The sequence below is a fragment of the Chelmon rostratus genome, chromosome 2 (assembly GCF_017976325.1).
Source record: "Chelmon rostratus isolate fCheRos1 chromosome 2, fCheRos1.pri, whole genome shotgun sequence".
Taxonomy (NCBI): domain Eukaryota; kingdom Metazoa; phylum Chordata; class Actinopteri; order Chaetodontiformes; family Chaetodontidae; genus Chelmon; species Chelmon rostratus.
In genome coordinates this window covers 20427907-20444331 of record NC_055659.1, presented here as the reverse complement: position 1 = coordinate 20444331, position 16425 = coordinate 20427907, and the positions used below count along the sequence as shown (strand labels likewise).

Below are 16425 nucleotides of genomic sequence, written 5' to 3'. Positions count from 1 at the left end.
AGGGCAGCGTCAGTTCCACTGAACCATATATCCATGATGTTCGTATCACTGAAAACCACTTCCAATTCCTCATTAAGCAAAAACAGGTAAAAAGCTGTCATTGAATATACTATAACTTGGCCACCTCCAACCACCTGGCTGGAGATAAATTCCAAAGTACACATAAACAAAAATCTGTCTATTGCAGCAAACTACATTTAAATATATTAAAGTTAAAAAGGATCTGCAATTGATACCGTTTCCAATGATTTAGAACATTTCTGCTTTGTTAGATATAATAACACAATTGCGGTATACAGTGTAATACTGTAATACTGTATACAGTAATAAATATTTACTGTAAATTCCTCATAGCTGGTGGAAGGGAGGGATGTTGTGAGTGCGGTTAAGTTAAGTCAACATGCTGGACGGACACATCCTGACTGGGATCAGTCACGTTGCATTTTTTTTAAAGCACACTGATTGTATACACAGTCCAAAGTGTAGATGTGAATCACTTCAGTGGAATAACTTTGTTTATATAGTGCAAATACAATACAGTTGTATTTCCCTGGAATTAAGAGGAAAAAAAAATATGTATTTTGAAAAGTTTCAAAGCTGGAACAATCAAACACAATGTGCTGTGAGCCTTAAATGTTATGTAAACATGAGAAAATAATCATTAAACGTGAGATTTAACATTCATTATTTAATGACCATGTTTAAGAAAGTCCAAGAACATAAAAACACGGGAAAGACAGGTACCAGCAGTTAAAGCTGAGATAATGAAATAATACAATATTTGTTGAGTGCACACTTGTGCACTATATTTATTTATTTATTTTCGTTTTTAATAGTGTCTCAGTTTGATGCTTTCAGGAAACATTATTCAGAAAATGTCATTATATAAAACTAAAATATATCTTGTAAGGTTTCCTGAAAGTCACACATTAATCTGCATTATATTTCATTCACTTAACACATTTCTGGTGTAAAATACAGTTTGAATTGTTAGTTGTACACTTTCTGTATATATCAACACAAATTAACAAAACTGTGGTTCTCTGGCCTACATGTTGCTGCTCACTGATATTAAACACACTGTATATTCAGGCTTTTCTCCCCCATTTGTATCAGTTGTGGGACAAATTTTTTAAGTAAAAAAAAAAATGCTTTTGTCCCCTCTGGAGTCCTCAACAGCTCACACAAACTGAACTGAAACTGCAGCAGTAGACTGCATTTGGCTGGTGTGATGGTTTTTATTCATTGTAACTTTTATAAAACACTTCATATATTCCTGATTTTTTAGCGTGACACGGCCAAGAGGAATAAACACTGGACAAAAATCAAGAGATACGTTCAAAAAAGGTTTATTGAAACGCTGGAAAAATCCTTTGTCATTAGGTTATTCTTCATGTCTCAGACGCTTCACTTCACAGATGATGTTCCCTGATACACTGCAACACTGAAATATTCACGAATGTCTGAGGAAATCAATTCCAACAGCTTTGTTTAATAAATAAACCAGAACAAACTGCGCATAAAAGAGTTTACACGAAATTTAGGGAGAAGATGACGCACAGGTTTTCTTACAGATGTAGCAAAACACAAGTTGACGTATGTACACATATATAAATAATTTGACAATAATTTACAAGATATTATAAAATATACAACAAAACACTGCACCACAGAATCAAGCTGCGCTTAAACAAGAAAGAAAGAGCTCTTCATACTTATTTGATGATATTTTGCAGTTAGTTATTGTGGTAAGAAAAAATCTATCCCGCAGTATTTGATTCACAGCTCGAAACCAGCCTCGCAGTCCTTTTAAACTCGCTGTTTAGTCCGACAGGAACAGAGCCGCACAGGCTCGGACCCCCTCCCTGGGAGCTGTCGGGGCCTTCGCTCGGAGACGCAGCCGCCTCAGATGCGTGTCATCGCAGGCGAACCGCGCGGCGCGTCGCCGCGCTCACCAGCCGTTCATGTCGTGGCCCTGCAGCAGCACGCAGCTGAACAGCTTCTGCAGCGTGGACATGAACCCGGACTGTCTTGAAGCAGGTCTGAGGAGGCAAAGAGAGGGATCTGTTTAGTTTCAGGCTTGCACGCATGATCGCGCTGAAACGACCCTGCAGTGAACTACACTCGCACATGTTCGAATAAAACGCCGTTTTCAGGGATCTACTCACAGTGTTGACTTGATGAGTTGCGCCTTTGGGTTTTTCAAATCCTCCACTGACCCACCCTTCCCTCCCTGCCGCTGCTGCTCTGCAATCTGGTCCCAGATCTCCGTGTTGACCCACAGGGCCCCGGGCAGGGTGAGGCTGGCCCGGGTGCAGGTGATCCAGCGGCACAGCGGGCAGGACACGGTGCGGACGACGCCGTTCATCTTGCAGAGCTTCTCCAGGCACGGAGCGCAGAAGGTGTGGTTGCAGTGCAGGAGCCGCGGGATCCGGTCGCTGCGAGAGTACTCGTGGCAGCACACGACACACTCCAGCTCCTCGTTGATGAACATGATGAGCGAGGGATGAAGACTTCGGGAGGGATGAGTGTATCCGTTTACCACGCTACCTGGAGCACACGTGACGAGAAGTTCAGAAACTCACATAAAGATCAGCGTAAGAACAAAGAAGCAGGCAGGAGGTGAATAAGAGTGAAACAGGTCCATTATCTCTACGACAAAACAGCGTCCGCCAGCCTTGAGACCACGACTCACCTTCAGACCCGAGTCCTCGGCCTCTCCGCTGCTGGATCGACTGGCCTGCTGGCTGGCGGTCTGCGCTCTTTAAGCACTCTGCAGACGTGACAGGTGTCATCACGTGTGGGTGCACACTTCCAAGGAAGCGCTGCCTTCAGGTAAACAGCCTTCTCTGGAATTCCATCAGTGCAGGTGAGTACTAAGTCACGGAAGCAGCTTGTTATCTAATCGAAGAAGCACAGCCTCTGGCTGACTGCAGTGAGTGCGTCTCTGATCAGCTGCTACTGACACAATAATTCTGGACGTTTTAAACAATGACTTTTCACAGAAGCAGAGAGGAGAAAGGTTTTCTAAAATGCCCTGCCAAGCAGGGGAATTTATTTGCATTTACTATGAAAACATACAATGTCACACAAGATTAACTGAAGCATGGAAATTCGGGCGTTTGCTGTATAATCACACAAACTCACTCCCATCATGAGCGGCTCGTCTTTTTTTTTTTGAAGATGGTGCCAAGAAAAAAAGCAATAGAAAGGCGAATCTGCTGCTTTCAGACCATTTCCTGTTGAAACATCAGATACACAGTAGAACCGTCTTTACTAAATGCAATGCACAACAGTAAACTGTCAGCAGGTAAGAGGCCCGGCCGCGGCCCGTCTGTGTCTGCCTGCCCTGCTCAGCAGACACAGACCGTCCTCAGAGCCACGACGGGACAAGCTGAGGCCGTTTCTATAAATAAAGAGAACGAAACACAAAGAAAGAAATATCAAAAATAAAGTAATATACACAAACAAAATGTTGGTTCTCTTCATGTGTCTCCATACTTACTTGGACCTATATAGAGTGGTGCTATACTGGTCGGCTAAGCCAATTTTAAAAAGGTACAGGTCTCTATGTACTTCTGTGCAGACACTGGCTCACTGCTTGGCTCATGGGTTGCAGGACAGGACGTCTGGACTCGCATCCGACTCTCACCGTGTATCAGAAGCTCGTTCACACACTCACATGCAAAGTTTGTGTTTTTCCTACTTGCTCTTTTTTTTTTTACTCATTTGTCTGTTGTAGAAACACTACTCGCTCAGGCTGAGATGCATCATCTTGTGTAGAGCTTTGGAGCAGAAAACAGACTCTACAGATGGGATACACAAGAATCGACATGTGTCTTTTTTTCTTTTTTACTTTTCTGGCATATATTACTTTTGTTTTTCATCTTTCCTTACATGTGGTTTGACATTTGTGCACACCTTCTCTTTTGATATTTGTCACTGAATGCCGATGAGCTTACTAACCTTTCGGACTTAAATTGAGCGATAAATCCTACTGTGATCCTCTCCTGTTTGGCAGCTTCCCATGAAATTCCATTTGTGCAGAAGATACACACATATTGTATGCACACATGAAACCTCAGAGGACCTTTGACAGCTTTGCAGTGATCATCCATCAGTGTTATCAATGACTGAGAGCTTTATTTCCTCTGGAGATTAAAACATTCCTAAGAAAACACACGGAACCCGTGATGTAGTGAAATTGAAGGTGGAGAAACCGGTTCTTGAACTGCAGCTGCAGCTTAATGAAACCTGATGCCTCGACTTGATTAAATAACACAGGCGCTGCAATGCCAGCTAACATTCAAATTAGGTTGAGGGCGTTTCAAACGCCCAAGAGGAGAACCGCACAGTTGGTCTCAGTGCCACTTTCTCCTGACTTAACATTTGGCGCTTCAACAGCAAGGCCACACCCTGAAGAGTCTCTTTGATCCGACTAACGATCAGGAAAACACTGCAGAGGGAAATCTTTTTTGTAGAGGTGACGGGACGTGGGGGCACCTACTTAACTGTTGAAGAATCAAGCTTTTGTCAGAAATGTTCAAGACAGAGCAGCAAATCGATGGTGTATTTTATCTCCCCCCAGCAAAGCATATTTCTGTTGCTCTGACCAGCCTCCTGCACGGTGCAGCAAACTGTGACCTGTTGGCGTGTCCGAAGTGCGACGCTCTTCCACAACCCATGAGCCAAGTTCAATCCTACTGCTGACATAAACCACTGAAGCACAGAGTGGATCACAACCGTTTGAATAAGCCCCTCCAATCCCCAGGCCCTACTGCCACTCCCACCCACCCCCCACCTCCTCCTCCTCCTCCTCTCAATCCTTCCTGGGTGGGTCGGCTTTGAGATTCCGTCTTCCAAAGTCCATGGTGGTGGTGGTTGTGGTGGTGGTGGTCGTGGGGGGGTTTAACCCAGGACTGAACATCCCTCCCCCTCATAGTGTGTTTGTAGAATGTGGAGTCCGCTGGCTGGCTCACCTGCAGGGGGGAGCGTCACCCTACTACGCCGGCTCCTCTCACTCCTGGGCTATGCTCCTCAGCACATACTTCACTGTGTAGGCGAACGCCGCAAAGCCTACAATCACAAACAGGTTGGCTAGAGCCCCACCTAGAAGTCCATGGTTGCGATTGGCCTGCTGTAGGCCGGGGGCGGGGTTGGCGCCCCCAAGCGGGACGGGGCCTCCGTTGAGGGCGGGGAGGCCGTAGTGGGCATGCTGAGGGTCACCGTCAGGCACCACATCGGGTAACGGGAGGGGCTGAGTGCGGGCGCTTAACTCCTCCTGGGCCTTCTGTTTCTGCTTCATCTCCTGGTGGAGGGAAGGAGAGAAATGGGAGAATGTTAAGCCAACAAAAAGAGAGAGGAGAGATGAAGACAAGTGGCTAGAGGTCACCTCATACGTACATCGACTACATCAGGAAACAGCTCACAGAACACTTTATCCTTGAGGTTGAAGGCCAGGCTTTGGGCTGACAGCTGTCTTTTCTGAACAAAAGAAGTGAAACGCACAGCACATATTTAAGGCCTCACAGGTCGTCCATCGTCGCGTTCTGCATTTGTGGTGACTTGTTTGTACTCACTGTGTAGTCAGAGGTCTCAATGCTGCCAAGGGTGGGGCCTTTCTCCACCATGAAGCTGAGCAGACCTGTGAGGATGGTGGAGACGGACCACGCAGGGTTCCACGTGTCTGGATGGAAGTCTGTGATGGACAAACATAACCTGTGGAGAAAACAGGCAAAGTTACCACAAAAGAGCAAAGCGGTCAACAAGCTCTAAAACAAAAACTCTTTAAAGGAACAGTGTGTAGGATTGAGGGGGATCTATTGGCAGAAATACAGTATTCAGAATTGTGTTTTCATTAGCGTTCAATCACCTTAAAATAAGTACTGAAAAACACCTGAGCTATTACTAATGACCTATCTCCTTCTGAGGTACAAAGTAGTATTATGAGACAGGGCGAGCTGGGGCTAGCTGGTTAGCATGCTAGCTGCAGTAGGTATCTCAGACATGCCAAAACTGTTATTTCATCACATTCTGTCGATAATTTTAGCTCATTTTTGAATGTTTTAAACTAAAAATCTTACATATTGCACATTTAAATCCTGGATTCCTATTAGGTTCATCAATAACAAACTCCAGTCTTACCTTGTATTACACTTAAATCTCCCATTTGGTGTTATCATATAGATACTTGGTGGTTTGAAAGGAAATTCCCGAGGAAATATGAGTTTTCCGTGATAATATCCTCCTAAGAAAAACAGATTATGACATGATATGGAATAAGTAAAAAGTACAGTAACGCAGAAATTCTGACTCATTTCAGACTGTAAGCTGCGGACATGAGCAGGAATCAAGTTGTCAAAATATGTAAATTAACAGAAGCTACTTAAAGGGTGTGTGTTGTTTAACTGTCAGTCGGTTTTACCTTCATATGGAGTTTTCTCAGGACCTCTAACAACATAGTGCCTAGAGGAGACAGGAAAGACCTTTGTTAGTGACTGATTATTTTTTTTTTAATTTTCAACCCAAAAAATGAAAATAATAACTCGAAAAATAAATAGAAAATGACATTACGAAGAATTCTCTGTTAAGTGTCCATCCCCTAGTCCTGTAATAATATGCTAGCAATGGCCTCAAATCAAACTCAGATTGTTTAAGACAATGGAAAAGGACCAGGAACAGAGGGTCCTGATGGGGTCACGTTTAAGATGCATGTAATCCAACTGAAACTTTCCCAGGGCCTTGATATGTTTTTACATCACAAAAAGTATATCTGGAGTCTGTCTCTAATGCATAGATACAGATGGAAGATTCTGCCCTAGCCTCTTGAAAGAGAAGTGTGACTGCATGCACATCACATGTTAGACATGTGCAAAGCTACTGGAACAGCACAATGAAAAAGAGAAACACCTGCACACTGACTCAAAACCACATGTTTACTCTGTGTGTGCGTGTGTACCTGTATTTGCTCTTAGCTCATTGCAGCAATTAAAGTATTGTTATCTGTTTTTATTATTGGCTATTTGACTTTTTTTTTCCTTTTTGTTCCAAATTTTGTCTGTCAACATTTTACTGTCCTGACCATGTTTACCTTTTGAAAGAAGCTTCTCACCTAAACCAGACTTACCTGGTTAAATAAAACTAATAGAACTAAAATACAAATTCTATGCACACAAAACGGTTATCTCTCACAAAGCTTGCTCAAAGAATTTGGTTTAAATCCTTGTCAGTGAGCACTTCTCCTTTGCAAAGATAATCCATCCACATGACAGGTGTGGCAAACAGTATCCGGAGTGAACACTGTTGGCCTCATGCGGTGCGAGACACCTCCTTTGCACAGAATTGATCAGGTTGTTGATTGTGGTCTATGGAATGTGCGAAGTTGCTGGATGCTAGAAACACGATGTCATACATGCCGATCCAGAGCATCCTAAACATGCTCAATGGGCAACATGTCTGATGGGTATGCAGGCCTTGAAAAACTGGGATGTGTTCAGCTTCTCAAAATGTGTACAGATCCTTGCAACATGGAGCCTGGCATCCATGAATGGCACAAAAATGGGCCTCGGGATCTCGCCACGGTGCATTCATGTACATTCAAACTGGCATCAATAAAATGCAGCCGTGTTTGTTTGACCGGACCTTATGCCTGCTCATACCATAACCCCACCTCCACCCCACTGCTCACAGTAATGACATTAGCAAACTGCCTGCCCACATGACGTCGTTCATCCACGAGAGAACACTTCTCCAAAGTGCCGGATGCCATCGAAGGTGCGCATTCAACCACTCAGGTCATCAACAACAACAAACTGCAGTCAGGTCAAGCCCATGGTGAGGATGAGCACATGGATAAGCTTCCCAGAGACAGTTTCTGACAGCCTGTGCAGAAATTTGTAGGTTTTGCAAACCAGGTATTGCATGAGCTGGCTGGGTGGGTGGTCTCAGACAAACTCTCATGTGAAGGAGCCTGATGCAGAGATCCTGGACTGGTGTCGTTACACGTTGTCTGCCCATATGTTGTATGACCGGTTGAATGTACAGTACTGACAAACTTTTGGAAACTACACAGGAGACAGCCTGTGGCACTGACATGAATATGGCGGACATTCTGTTGGCATATTTAATATTGAGGGACAGTCAAGAGAAACTGTGTGAATGTTACGCCTCATTTGAAGCGAGTTATATAACCAGAGTAGTACACTGGATGTGGGAAACTGTATTTTCATGTTGCTTTTTGCCTCACACAGGCAGACCTAACATTATCTCCACACTTCATGGTGCAATGCAAGCTGGTTTTGTTGTGACAGGAAAGCCTGCTGCACTGGTATGTGTGCTTGTTGCTGCCATATGCAAATATACTTGATAGACATGTCCCGTGGTACATGGGCTACCGCACGATCATAATATACTTGGGTTTTCTGCCAAAGTGTATTATGTCGGCATGCGCGTCTGTCAGTGTTGGGCAGAAGCGGCACTAAAGTAGCAGTGTTACAAGTTTAACTACATATCTCAGTAGCATGGTGGTAGTTGCTTTTCAGTAACTCATCTCTTTTATTGATCAAGCAGTGCCCACACAAAGGACATATTCTCAAGCGTTTCTGAAGCTCAAATGCAGCAGGGCTTTCTGCTGCAGTCTGAGAAACACACACACACACACACACACACACACACACACACACACAGTTTGTTATTACGTGCAGCACATGTTTTAGTTTGTTTTTCACTGAGATAGCAATGACTTGGAATGAAGTTGGTTCAATTGAAAAAATAAATAGCTTGGATTTAGTAAACGATTTGTCATGTTGCTGTGTCTTGCTTGCTACATTTCTCTGGGGGTAGCTTTGGTGTAGTGAAGCTTCATTTAATGTCGAGTAACTGGTAGCTTAGCTCTCTAAACTCTCCAACACTGGTATCTGTTGCTGCTGTATGTTGATAGACATGCCCCGTGGTACACTGACTGTTGTAGTTACATAATACATCAGGTTTTTTGCCAAATAAATGCTGTTGAGATGCCGAATCCTACTCATTGTGATACTCTGAGAATGAATCACATTATATTTAATATCAACCTACATTATGGGGCAGGTTACTACTTTCAAAACACATGTAGGCCTATACCTCATTTTCATTCCTAGTTGGAGTCAATAAATCCATCCATTTCTTAAATCCCTTTGTCTTTCCTAAGATGTGTTCCCCTATGTTGTTAATGAATTGTAGGAGGTAGAAAACTCTTGTGATTACCAGGATACTCTTCAAACTGGCAGCCTTGATATTGATTTGTATGTAAAAAAATGATTGTGATGTTTTTGCCATATCACCCGGCCCTTTATTGTTCAGTGATAAATTTGTCACAAAGTACTTCGCCATTAAAATATTTACAGTGGAACACCCTTATAATTTAATAATTAACTGAACAAAGCATTGGTTATGCCTCCTTTGATCCCCACCAGCTCTAATCACAAATAGAAATGTAATTCTTTGGGAAGCACTGTGCGATAATCGTGCTGTTTAACTGGTATTTTGATATGCCACACGTGTCAGGTGGATGGATTAAAGGAGAAGGAAAAAAGATCATTAATATGGATTTAAGCCTTTTTTGAGCATAGAAAAACTTCTTGATGGATTTTCTTTCAACTCGTGAAAAAAAGGGAGCAAAAACTAAAGGGTTTCATTTTTATTTTTGTTCAGTTATATTTGACTACATATACAATAAATTCCAACAAACTGATTTGCTTCCTTATTTGTCAAGTCTGTAAAGGCCATGATAAGAGCGCAATAACTTCAAATCAACAATCTACATACAAAGACAGAAACTATAACTAAAAACTCATTTCAGAGAAATTACTAAACAAAAATATCACTGATAGAAAGCTGAAATATAGATTAAGAATAAGATGCTTGAAGTGTTGTATTTATTGAAATGTCAAAACCTTATACTACATTATCAGCTCCAAAAAACAAATGCCATGACTTTTGAGTAATATTATCTGTTGGAAATATACTGTAACTGCAGTAAATGACAAAAGGAAACCAGGAAGAGAGCCAATGATGAATGACCGTAGTGGCACTATACACCGTTTGCAGGTTTATATGGGATAAATATTTTCCTTGGAGGAGGAAGTCTTCAATCTAGTCATTGATTACCTGACTTAATGTTTGACTTAGGCTTATCTATTGTACTTGTTTTGGAGTTTACAATCACTGCTTCTCTAGAGCTAGAACCTGAGCTTAAGACATTGTTATTTTCTTTTACATCTTTTGGTTTTTAAACAGATTTTCAATAAAAAAAAGACAAAACACCCCCCCCCCCCCCCCAACCATCTCTAGAGGTATCTGATCATGCTATTTTGGTTTTACTAGTCCAGGTTTTTAAGACATCTGTTTTTGAGATTTGTTCTGCCAAATGCCAAAGTGTGTGTTACCAGAAACAAAGCCTCAGTTACTCTGGATGTTCCACAGAACACACTGCCAAAAGTTTTCATTTGAACTTCTTGGCTATGTGTTCTGTCAACACAAAATCCAGAAAGACGTAACAGTTCAATGCTGTGGGCACACCTCCAAGACTTAGATAGAGACAGAGATATACATATCTTGACACCTGGGTAGATAAAAGCCAAATCTGTGGTAATTTGTATAAAGAAACCTGTTAAAAAGTAAGTGGTTATTAGTCCAATATTTTACCAAAAACATAAATGTCTGTATTTTTATATTATACAGTATTTATATATAAATATTCTTTTGTGGAAGTCCAATGGTTTTTCATGTGACCAAAAAATAAAAGAAAGAAATAGTTAATACTGTGTTTGTTGGATCACAAATAGTTTAATTCATGTTTGCTTAAATTTCTGTTGTTTTTATCTTGTTTTTTTTAGCATCTAAAATACTAAGATATATTTTTCTACATATAAGATCCCTAGTGACTTGGGTGAAAACTCATGTAAGTTCAAACTGTGCTGATAACATAAAAGAGGTCAGATTTGGAGCACTGAAATTCAACTTATTAACCAGGATGGAGACCTTACCATTCTAGGATGTTGGAGGGGAGAGGTTCTGCACAGATGTAAGGCACCGGGTCTTTCTTTATCCTGAGGTAATCCTGCTTAAGTCGCTGAGTGGCTGTGGTTGGAGCTCTCTTATTCCCGTTGTTGTTCATCTGAGGATTTAGAGGACATGCAAAAGGGACATACTGAAATTAATCTTGATCTCTTGAAATGTGTTCATTAATACACAGTGGCACCTCTATTAGGAAATATCCCCCTTGCAGTACTAGGTCAAAGTGTCAACTTCCTTTACTGCAGACACAACTGTGGAACTGTTCTGCTTTTTTGCAGTTCAGCCTTTTACCAGATGTGACTGTTTTGCATTTGATTAAATAGGCTCAGACTTTATGAACACTGCTTCATCTCTTCAAATCTGTCAAATGGCTATTCATTCATATTGCTCATGGAACTGGAGCTGCACTGAGACCTTTTCTCTACTTTATTCCTTTATGGTGTCTTTTTTCTTCAACCTTCTGTTTTATTTCAACAATTTCATATGATTGTGTCAATTTATTTTTGCCTTGTGTTTTTTCCTGTTTTGTCTTGTTTGAGACTCTGTTTTGCTCCATATATGGGCTCTACGATTTGGATTTAATGTAATGTGCTTTCACCTCAGCCCACTGAACTCAAGATAACTTCTCCATCAGCCAACTGCACCACTGCCTCCTGACCTCCTGTCATGTGGCTAACAGCTGACAATATATCGTTAATGAACTGTACGTATGCTGTAAAAATGTTATTGTTGAAATGATGACAGTGTCACTTCCTTATAAACAACAGGCTACAAGGCGTTACCGCAAGTTTTATCAGCTGACGCTAATCCGCTACTTTGCATGCTACGGTAATGTTAAATCTCTGGCTAACTGAATTGATCGATAAGTTAGCTCGATATCAGACAGTTACTCAACTTACTTACCGACTGTAAACAAACAGCACAGAGCAACTTCAAGCTGCAGCCTGACATCGTACGTGGCTGACGATTTGTGTTAATCACAGCATATCAATACTGTTCGCCCAGGCGGGTTTACTTAACAGGACGATTTAGATAATGCTAGCAGGCACAGCTTGTGAGAAGTCCTGTCTGTTTGCACTGTGTTAGCCACCGACTGCTAACGTTAGCTAACGTAGGCCACAGCAATGTTTAACCGCTAGCTACCGAGCGTTAGCACGAACAGTTCTGTAACCAACGAGAGCTGACACACACATCTCTCGCATTTACTAACTAGAGGGCGAGTAGTATAGACATACCTCTCCAGAGACCCCAGTGAAAATAGGTATTCGTGGCTGGACACGAAATACGGCTGTTGTTTCTGTTGTCAAACCCCAAACCGATAAGACGATGATACCAACGTAGCTTTAGCTATCGCGTCAGCAGGAGGAAAAATGACACTTCCGGTTTTCTTCTTCATTTGTGTTATAGCGGTAGAAAAATTACACAGAATGGGCTATACTGTCACCAGCTAATCGGGACTCTTATGCCCAATTATAATATTTCAAAAAGTCTAATGATATATAATAAATATGTTTGCCTAGAATGAAATTCTTTTCTATCATAATATACTTGCATTTGTAGTATATTAAGGCCAGACAACGTCGTCTGTACTCTGAGGACTTTTTCTGTAACTTCTCAACCACCGTCTTATTGGTCCTCTTGCTGGTGCTTTTTGCTGCTGCATTAAGTTTCTAGTTTCTACATTTGTTAGCAAAAGTTTAAAAGAGAACATAAATAAAAAGACAGCATTCTATAACTTTAGGGTATTTATTTTATTTCAGCCACCAGTTGCATAAAAAATGAAAATCATCTAATCAGAGATTTGCAATTGACAAAATAAAATCATACAAAGCATTGAAAGGGGCTCTTTATTGAACATCAAGTTTAGTTAACTCATCACAGAGAGTACGATTAAGCCTGTGGACACAGCTGCATAATGTTTTCTATAGCTCTGGAGGAAGAAAACCCAGACAATATCATGAGGGTTAAGTGTTGAAGACATGGACATTTACCGTCCATGTCCATGACATTTACACTTATGGAGGGGGGATCGAACAAATATGGTTAAAGCATGGCAAATGTGGGATCCAATGTTTGAGGCCACACTTGAGAGTTAAAGTCTTGGGTTTTACTGCTTCAATTCTGAAGTTTCTTTTTAAATGCATCTCTTGTGAGCTGCCCAGCTTTACTAAAGTGCAATACTAAATTGCTGGTATTTCAAAATAACATAATGCAATGCTGCTAATTCATTGCCAGAAATCAAAACTGGTGCCAACTGGGTCAACTGAAAAAATATCTATACAAAACAACTCTTTGAACTGTATAACATTTTGACATGACTGAGTTCTATGATTTTGACACTGCCCGAACACGTTTGCAGAAGCAATTGAGAGCAACTTCAAGCCTGATATAATAGAGATTTAACTTTTGCCTGAAGGGTATTTGCTTCCACCTGCAGCACTCACTCCCCAGGATCAAAATGTCTTATTCAAGGGCACATGGCTGCCTCCCTCTTGATTCCAAAGTGACTGAGGAGTGGTCAGAGGAAGTGGCGGTGGGTGGTCACTGTGGGTTGTTGCAGCAGCTGAACTGTTGGCTCCTTCTCCTCAACTTCTCGGGCTGGAGCGACGCGAGTAGAGAAAACTCGCGAAAGACATCAACATGGGAGATGTCACCTGCAACACGGGATACTAAAGTCAGGGGAGGGGGGTTCCACTGCGGGGCGCCATGGAGACCGCAATGATCAATCTGCTGTTTTTTGCTTGCCTTTAACAAGCCTTTTTAATGACATGACATGAAGGCAAGAAGCCAGCAAATACTGCAATCGCCAGTAACCCACAAATCACCATTCAGGAAGAAAGACAGAGAGGAAAAACCTCTGCATGAAAGAGCAAAGCCCCCAAGATAGAGTGAAGCTACTCTATTAGATAGATACCTATTTGTTCAGGATACAATATTTTATGCAAATTTATCTAAACATTATCGTTGTAAATGGTTAGTTTGCAGAACAGAAAATTAGGAACTTGCAGGGAAAGAGTGGTGAGCATCCCGTCCATTTCACTCCTCCATCATCCTGGGATCCCTTTTCCGCTCTTGTACACACCAAGTGATGATCCCTGGATCCATGTGCTAAATATTCTAATTCAGATTTCATAATATGAAGTGTGTTGTATGTACTTACCCATTCTATGTGACCTAGTACCTACTATATGAATGCTGCATTATAGCTGGGTCTCCAGACATCTTATTCTGAGGACACAATAAAAACTCTGCGTGCTTCCAAATGCCTCGTTTCTCCCCAAAAGACAGAAAAGATTCCCAACATGAAGACAACACCAAATATTTTCCCAGTGTTTGCATGTGTGTGTGCGCAGCACAGAGGGCCACAGACCAAGACACCTTAAAGATCACAACCACCAGAGCAGAGAGAATCACAGAATCACACTGATGCCCTAGTAAGACGGCCCAGGATGCTTCACTCACTCTATCCCGAACATCCTTGGGTTTAACTCTCCTGCTGCCCGTGGCAACCCCTGTGGTAACAGAAGCAATGACATGTCAGTAAGTGTTTATTTCTTCCAGATGACGTGTGCAGTTTGCCTTTAGTGGAAAGCGAGGAATTAGACATTTCTGGCAACATTTTTCAGTGATGGTGTAACAATGCATGTGAGATCACATCAATGTTTTACACAGTTGGAGACACTGAATTATTCAAGGCACTGTATTGCTGCTGCAGGCTAGAACTCAGGGCATTATTTGGAACGGACAGGACCCTAAACACTGAAGTGATCTTTAAATAGTGTGTCGACACTGCCTTTCAGTCTGGAGATGTCCAAGTGCTCCTTTATAGTTGTCATTGTGAGGGAAACCATTTTATTGCTTTGAATAAGCCAGGTGCTACCTAAAAGTTTGTTATAGACCACAGGACACACCAGACCAGGTTGTAAAAAATAGCATTCTCCCAACATCTGACAATGTTTCTACATAGCTACATGTCTTCAAACTAACTTTGTATCAATTGATCATACGTGGCAACTATTTTCTGGAAACCTTTTCAAATCTATTACTGTGATGTTGAGAGAATGTTGTGCGTAGGAGATGAGACAGGAAACAGAAATGAGAGCAACAAGCAAGAAGCAGGGTTAGTTCATCAATAGTTTCTCAGTTTTATTGTATGCATTTTGTTTTCTTTTTTTTCCCCTCAGTGCTTCTAAAGACAAGGAAGAAAGTATTCCAAAGATATCCAAATGTCAGTGAACAGAAGAACGCCTCCGAGTAGAGCAGAGCTGTGTTACAGTTCTGCCTGACAGGTTGTTTTTTTGTTTGTTTGTTGTTTTTTTGGAAGAGAATAAAAAGACAAACATAAAACAGATCAGACAGTCAGGATCCGTGATTGAATGCTGAGAGGCAGGCAGTTGGCGTCAAGTTAAAATACACAAGTGTACTATTTACAGCATGTTTGCTTTGAACAGCACCTTTAACCACTCCTATGTCAAAACACACAATGGACACAACATTTAATACTTCCGCTAGGGCGAGGGCCCTTAACAGTTTGGTCACAGTAGCATCACATCACCCCCTAGACTGGTTCTACTTGCAGTACACTGAACTATTGCAGAATATCACCTGCCATATCAAAATCTCTCAGGTCTATCACATTTCTGTAACCTCTTATGAACACGTGAGTACACCAACAGTGTTTCTACCACTCTGTCACTTCACAAAGCATGGTAAGACTACGCTGGACCTACTCTGAACAGCTTCAGTTAGAAAAACAAAACAAAACAAAAAAAACTGTGATATCATACAATGTCGGACACTTTCCCTTTAAAAAGTCTTTGGCAGAGGAAAATAAACTACAACATTCCAAAAAAAAAATAATTGAAATGACTGTCAGCTTTTGTGGAAACAAAACAGGCAAAAAGACAGGAATGAGGAAGTCACCACAGATTTGGCCCGTGGATGGAAGAATGGCACAGAGGTGCAAAAAGTAAGAAACACCAGAGGGGTCATGTTGGTACATGCTCATCACACAGGACTGCACTGCACAATGTGATCAAACCATAGAAAGTTATTTTATCATGCTCAGAATGCACACGATGTTGAACCTCCCAAAAATACTTCTAGCAAAGCATGCGGAGAACACTGTAAGCACTGACCAGTGAGGGAAGCCAAATACTGTATACGTTCTTTGGCCCCACGAGTGTGTAAACTGTTCTCAAGAAATGTGCTCCTTTATCTCACCACAGGTACTGCAACATGGATGAGTATTTACAACAGAAAGGAGGCAATGCCTTTGATCCGTAGTGAACAGAAGAATTGTGTGATGTGAATCCAGTTTTATACACTCCCTCACTACACTGCAAGACTTGCTGTTCTGGTTTGTCTGCA

General features: G+C 41.7%; 3 protein-coding genes across 7 annotated transcripts in view; all 3 read right to left on the bottom strand.

The window, feature by feature from the left end:
• Positions 1-1177: 1177 nt before the first annotated feature.
• LOC121620283 (RING finger protein 208-like) lies at positions 1178-4771 on the bottom strand. The gene is made up of 3 exons (XM_041956282.1): positions 2696-4771; positions 2169-2550; positions 1178-2042 (listed from the first exon to the last, which is right to left on the bottom strand). Exons 1-3 carry the CDS (start codon positions 2793-2795, stop codon positions 1952-1954), a joined length of 573 nt encoding a protein of 190 aa, XP_041812216.1. The 5' UTR covers positions 2796-4771; the 3' UTR covers positions 1178-1951.
• Positions 4772-4813: 42 nt separating this feature from the next.
• On the bottom strand, positions 4814-12415 carry ube2j2 (ubiquitin-conjugating enzyme E2, J2 (UBC6 homolog, yeast)). Its single transcript, XM_041954979.1, has 7 exons — positions 12291-12415; positions 11025-11155; positions 6425-6465; positions 6145-6247; positions 5580-5718; positions 5404-5484; positions 4814-5308 (listed from the first exon to the last, which is right to left on the bottom strand). Exons 2-7 carry the CDS (start codon positions 11153-11155, stop codon positions 5018-5020), a joined length of 786 nt encoding a protein of 261 aa, XP_041810913.1. The 5' UTR covers positions 12291-12415; the 3' UTR covers positions 4814-5017.
• A 378-nt stretch (positions 12416-12793) lies between these two features.
• LOC121616093 (arf-GAP with coiled-coil, ANK repeat and PH domain-containing protein 3-like) overlaps positions 12794-16425 on the bottom strand; it is a 55371-nt gene continuing 51739 nt past the window's right edge. For 4 of the 5 annotated variants that reach the window (XM_041950725.1, XM_041950742.1, XM_041950733.1 and 1 more), the window contains exon 25: positions 12794-14567. In XM_041950725.1, coding sequence (XP_041806659.1) covers positions 14230-14567 — 338 coding nt within the window. In that variant the 3' untranslated portion in view covers positions 12794-14229. The remainder of the gene's footprint in view (positions 14568-16425) is intronic. The other variant, XM_041950761.1, reaches the window with a different exon arrangement.